The sequence below is a fragment of the Bidens hawaiensis genome, unplaced genomic scaffold (genome assembly GCF_021521415.1).
Source record: "Bidens hawaiensis isolate Kalapana, Puna unplaced genomic scaffold, B.hawaiensis_p1.1 tig00055671_1, whole genome shotgun sequence".
Lineage (NCBI taxonomy): Eukaryota > Viridiplantae > Streptophyta > Magnoliopsida > Asterales > Asteraceae > Bidens > Bidens hawaiensis.
Window position 1 is genome coordinate 3,529 of NW_027500018.1, and position 6,535 is coordinate 10,063.

Sequence of the window (6,535 nt, forward strand, 5' to 3'; positions counted from 1 at the left end):
AGCAACGTAAATAAATAATACACACACACACACACACACAACCATTACAACAAATTTGTACAAATAATAACAAATGTAGAAATCTATCTAAATGGCAGAATCACTAGCGTGGTAACAGGCGATGCTTAAATCGTATGATTATGTGACGATAAAAAAACACAAAACCACCACCACGTTCTGACCATGAAGCGAGCACATCGAGCATTAGGCTTGGTCGCTTGAGGACAACGACGACGTTGTACAATAAAAAACACAAAAACCACCACCATTACAACGAGTTTGTATAAATAATAACATTGTTTCGTTATAATTTTTATAATTGTTGATAAAGAAAATAAAAAAAATCTATTTTTATTAAAACAACAAAATAAAAAACAATAATTAAAAGTAAATAAAATTAACACAAAAGGACAAAAAAACGTCTTTTTAGAAAAGTATCCTTATATGCCACGGATAGCACTATCCCTGGCATATAAGGCGATGTGAGGTGTGGTTAGCAAGACCATAAATTAAACTACAGTTTTGGGGGGGGGGGGGGGTATATAGTTTTTTTGGTAAGAACACGAGTACCAAAATTTACTGATTTTGCTATTCGGTTTAAAACAGTATTGGTACCAATATGTTTGTTGGTATTTTAATATTGGGTACTGAGTGTAACATATGGTGTTTTTATTGGGTAATAGGTGCCCGTACCTTTCTTTCTTGTTTTTCTACATGAATTAAGAATGTGATAAAACAAACAAAACAAAAAAAGGAAAAGGGAAAATGTGAAGCAATTAGCGAAAATTAAGCGAATCTTAACTTTCTTTGGTTTGGTTTGTTTTTAGTAACATTTTGATACAGTTTATGAGACATTTTGTATGTTTTGGTTTTGGTATTGTTATTGGTAAAATATGGTTTCTTAATTACGAATGAATTTGATATGATTTTGGCTTCTTAATTACCCATGGTTACAAATGAATGTGATACGATCAATAGAGATTAGAATAACTAAAGCGGGTTCCATACCGAAATACCGGTACTGTACAGATACCAAACCAATACATTCGATACTGCATTCAGCATCCAGTTTTTTTCAACTTCGACATCAATATTTTGGGTGTCAGTTCCTCTATGGTAACGATCTCATCTCTAAATTGGAGTTGTCTTAATGACAACAAACATGCACTTAAATGTATGATGTTGCACCAATTGTCTATTTTATTCTCATAGATGTTTTTTTAACACTCGTACCGATTACGAATCGGGTCTATCAAAAACCTCCAATTAACGTCATTTGTATAAAATAGCCCGATTAAAATTCATCAAACTATCAATCCCCAACCCCCATTTGCTTTTATCATCTAAAACCGTCTCCCGTTAAACCCATGGTTACGAATGAATTTGATAGGATCGAGGAGATTAGGAAAACAAACCAAAGCGGGTAACGTACTGAAATAACGGTACTCAGTTTTCTTCAAATTTGGTATCAGTATTTACAGTACCGATCACATTCTTACAAGCCTGCATTAATTGGATTAAAGTCTCATACACAAGAAAAAAGTGTAGCGAACTATTCAAAATGAGAACGAGATAATAATGGTTTCGTTGACAAGTGAACCGAAATTTTTGGTCAAGTTGATAATATTTCTTCTACTAAAATGTACCATAATTATATTTGCAAACAGATTGAGAGCAAACATAACCGCTCATCGATTCTTACACACAAAACACACATATGTGAATATTAGGCGGTCTTGATGTAACAATTACTTTATGAAACAATCAGTCAATCGGTCAACATATCAACAATGTTCCTTTAGACAAAGTTAAGGCGGTGGAGGCGGCGGCGGCCTTAGTTGGTAGTAGTATTGGGAAGAGCTTGTGGCGGCTGTAGGCGGAGAATAATGTATGCCAAGAGGTGCCATTGGGATGGTATCTCTTGAGTGGTAGCCGCCACTGGCGGCTGGAGCTGAGAATCCTGATGATGCTGCTGCTGTGGGAATGTGGTTGACACCGTGCATTTGCCACCCCCAGTAAGGCTGTCCTTGCGGCGGCATTGCCATGGTCTTGCTATTGGCAGCACTTCCCTAAAAACGAACGAGTTGGAATATGGGTCAAAACGGGTTCAAATAAAAATTATATGTTATAACCGAATTTACCTGGTAGTTGGGAACAAAGGTTGGGTATACACCACTCCATGATGCAGAGTGACCCGAACTTACGGGTAGTCCTTTAAGAGCTGTCATACCTACATTGCTTGAAACAGGGTTCTCCAACTGCAATAATTTCATAAAATGAAGATAATGTATTATAGTTTTTATTTAAATTGGATGAAATGTAAATCATAATACAAATATATTATCTTTTTACCTGTAATCTCCTGGCGTCATGCAAGTAATTCAAATGGGCTTGCTCTAAGCTTTTGTTTCCACTTGAACCCGCTCCGTGGGTCGATATTCCCAAGCTCAAATTCAAATTGTGCTCATTTCCTGTATCGCGTGATGAAACTAACTTTATAAATTTACAAGAAATAATAATAATAATAATAATAATAATAATAATAATAATAAATAAATAAATAATAATAATATTTACCATGATGAGTTGAAGGAAGTATGTTTGCTTCATAAGAACGGGCCTCGAAGTTGGTCACGGCTTCTCTTCCGTTACACTCGATTGCTGCCTTGTCATAAGCCCTAATTTATATAAAAGACGGAAAGATTATTAACCGATACGAAATTGAGAATTTTGCGTTAAGAAATATTGATTCAGTATAGATGTGGGAATTGAAATTGAATGTGTGAATTCATGATTTTTAAGACCTTGCAGCCTCTGCTTCGGTGTCGAATAGCCCGAGATACATATACCTGCAATGCAAGCATTGGAATCTCCATGATGAAAACTGGGTCTCCAATCATTCTCTTTTCAAATTCATATCCACCACAATTTTTTTATAGTTTCTTTATAATCACTTGCAGTTAACAATTGACACATACAATGCATTACTATAAACTTAAAAGAATTATAAATACTTATATCCTCACTTGTTGCCAAGAAACTGTCCCATCCGAGCCTCCCATCTGCCACATTTATGCAATGTCACCCCTCGGTACTTTGAACTCCCCCTTGAGAAACCGGTGCTCTGTCGTCTCAGTATGCGCACAAACTCCTCTTTTGAAAAGTTTGGCATCTGCTTCAATAAAAAACAAGAACATATTAAATACGTGACGAGGTATTGTAACTCACAGAGTGGCATTGCTTCCACGATTCACTGAGATTGAATGCAAAGAAGTAATTTAAAGATTTAAATCAATTGGATCAAAACCTGCTTCATATCCTCTTCATAGTCCGTTATACTAAAATTGATATCAGCATCAACTCCCCGGAACTTAATCGCAGCACGATCGTAAGCTCTGAATATCACAAATCAAATGTTAAAATCTTCATCCACAACAAACCAAAAAGAAATAATAATAATAATAATAATAATAATAATAAGATAATAACCAAATTATTATCATACCTAGCAGCAGAATGAGCAGTGTCAAATCCCCCTAGATACACAAACCAAAACAAAAGTCAAATTTCAAAATTCAAATTTCCAAAAATCGATACTAAAAATGGCAAAAACATGTTTTTAACTTGATGTACTGACCTAAATAAACCTGTTTCCCACAATCCCTGCATCAAATAACAAAAGTACACATGAATTAAAAGCAAAGTGTATAAAAAATTGCTCAATAAAAACAAATTAAATAACAAACTAACCAAATATGAGACTCCCATCTACCGGTTCTCCTATAAAAAGTAACTCCTCTATACTGCGAGCTTCTCGACCTAGGTCCCCTCCTACTTTTTTTCCCAACCAGATTCGGTTGTACATTCGACTTCTGCGGTTGGTGCAGTCCTTGCACCAACCGCATCTCATGTAACTCGTTGCTGTCTGGACAAAGCAGCAACAAGTTCGCAGGATTTACCCTCCCGGGTTCCCCTCCCCCTTGACCCATCGGAAACAGATTCCGAGTCGGATTAATAATATTAATATTATTATTAATGTTAATATTAATATTATTATCCTCGTCGTAACTGTTGCTGCTACTCGGAGTGGTAGTAGTAGCAGCAGCAACAGTTACGCCCCCTCCTCCTCCTCCAGTATCTCCGACTTTCAATATATCAAAATTGAAGCCGGAGAAACTGTTGCTGGCGCCGGCGGCGGAGCTGGAGTCCTCGTCGGCGTCGCCAGCATTACTGGAGTTGTTTAAACCGTGCGCATTTACTACGGACGAGTTCGAGGTGCCGGACTCTTCCACATCTCGAAATGATGGTGTGATTTCTTCTTGTTCTTCTTGGGTGATGAAGTTGAGATTAAGATCCAGCATCTTGTTGTTGTTGTTCAGGTGGTGTTAATTATTAATATGAACAAACAAACAAAGAAACAAGTAGGATTGATGTATCGGATTAGAGTTTAAGAAGAGTGATGGGAAGCTGTACAAGGAAAGTGTTGTGTTGTGTTGTGCCGGAGATGAATCGGACGGTGGGAGAGGATGAACAGAAAGAAAATATCAAAGAGAGAGAGAGAGAGAGAGTTAGTCCATTGGGGAGAGAGAGAGATAGAGGGGACATGTCAGGTCCATTTTAAGAGTGAACATTTGTTTTGTGGGGGGGGGCTCTTGGTTACCGGAAAAGGAGGTTGCCTCCTCTTTAAAACTAAAAGGAAAAAAAACAAAACTTACTATTATTATTATTATTATTATTATATGTTTTTTTTAATATGGGAATTAATAGGGCTACAGTCGAATCGAGTCGAGGTCAAGTCAGGATGTGCTCGAGCTCAAATTTAATTGAGTTGGCTTGAGCTTGGCTCGTTTTCTCTATCGAGCTCCAGCTTAGCTCGTTTAAAGCTCGAGTTGGCCTCCTTTATTTTAAAAAAAAAATATTTTTATTTAGTATTTATTTTTATTTTACAACTTTTGATATATAAAAGACAAAATATATAAGTTTAACATATATATTGTATAAAATTTTAAACTAGAGAATTTATAACTTTATATGTTTTACTTTTGTTATTTTTTATAAGGTTTTAGTGTTCGAGTGGCATAATATATGTCTACTTTTTATTTATTTATTTCTTGGTATGCTATTATTATATACAAATATTAAAAAGGGTTAAATCTAAACGAGCCAACGAGTCAAGCCGAGCTAACCCTGACTCGAGCTCGGCTCGTTTATAAATCGAGTCGAGCCGAGCTCATTTAATCAAGCTTTTTTCGAGCATTTTCGAGCAAGCCGCGAGCCACGGAATTTTTGAACAACCCTAATAGTTAATGATTTATTTAAAATAACTTACACGGAATGGGTTTTTATTAGGGATGTCAATGGGTCGGTTTTGGGTTGGGTTTAGGTATTCCCAAACCCATACCCGGTTATGAAAGTCCGTCCCATTGGGTTTCGGGTTTTCCCATTGGTTTTCGGGTTTCTTATCGGATTTTGATAAAATACCCGTGGGGTATACCCGGCTCAAAAATCGCTAGGTTTCTACCGGGTTTTGATAAAATATAACTACTCGATTACAAAGATGGTTACCATGACATAAAATGTCTCAAATAAATGACATAAACAAGTTTCGACAAATTATATATATATATATATATATATATGGAATATAGTATATATATAATATAATAAGTTATATCGGGTACATCAGGTAAATGGGTTTATGTTATCGGGTAATCTGGTCGGGTATTCGGGTATATTAGTAATCCCAAACCCGTCCCAAGCCCGCGAAAAATTTCAAAACTAGTCTCAAACCCGTCCCAAACCCTAATGGGTCGGGTATTACCCATCCTATTTATGTCGGGTTTCGGGTTTTCCTATCGGGTTCGGGTTTCATTGTCATCCTTAGTTTTTATATTATATACAGTAATTGTAATTGATTATGAGTGAAGGACAGGGAAAACGTTACTGTTTATGAGTAAATTTGGATAAACATTGTTCATACTCAATAATTTTTTAATGGTTTTTGAAAGTGGTTCAGAGTAAAGAGAGAGAATGAAAGACCGGCTTGCCCACCCGACTAGATGGATCGAAAAATTAATAGAGTACAAAACTTATTGATAAATATATAAAAAATATTATCTAGTTGAAAATGAGAAAGAAAATAATGTTTTTAATATAAAAAAATTCTGAGTTTTGTAATTTTGTGATGTCTTTAAAGAAATAAAGATTCTTCTGTAATGTAGATATTTTTGGAAGGTAAACTAATCATGATATGATATGTTGGTGTATTTGAAAAAAATGAGCACACTTTGAGGATGGTCCATGTCTTTCGTGTTTCAATAAAATAAATTTCGCTATGTTTGTTGAGACAATGTTTGTTTGGTTGTAAAGACGTTTTATTGGTGCTTCTCGTTTGTAAAAGTCTAAAATTAAAATTTTGACCAAACACAATTATTTTATAGTTTAAGGATGTTTCAAAACAGTACACACATCTTATTTTTCTTTCAGTGTTTATGGATAGTCGGTGCATAGTTTCTTTTGGTATATGATGATTCGA

At 35.5% G+C, this 6,535-nt stretch overlaps 1 protein-coding gene across 2 annotated transcripts; it reads right to left on the minus strand.

The window, feature by feature from the left end:
- Positions 1–1,582: 1,582 nt before the first annotated feature.
- On the minus strand, positions 1,583–4,650 carry LOC143601111 (APETALA2-like protein 2). 2 transcript variants are annotated; one of them, XM_077078605.1, is made up of 10 exons: positions 3,751–4,650; positions 3,638–3,663; positions 3,506–3,536; positions 3,308–3,395; positions 3,027–3,172; positions 2,805–2,849; positions 2,578–2,678; positions 2,353–2,471; positions 2,142–2,258; positions 1,583–2,069 (listed from the first exon to the last, which is right to left on the minus strand). In XM_077078605.1, exons 1-10 carry the CDS (start codon positions 4,359–4,361, stop codon positions 1,809–1,811), a joined length of 1,545 nt encoding a protein of 514 aa, XP_076934720.1. In that variant the 5' UTR covers positions 4,362–4,650; the 3' UTR covers positions 1,583–1,808. The 2 variants fall into 2 exon arrangements, with proteins under 2 accessions (XP_076934720.1, XP_076934719.1); XM_077078604.1 differs by lacking the exon at positions 2,805–2,849 and having other exon boundaries at positions 3,751–4,649.
- Positions 4,651–6,535: the final 1,885 nt, after the last annotated feature.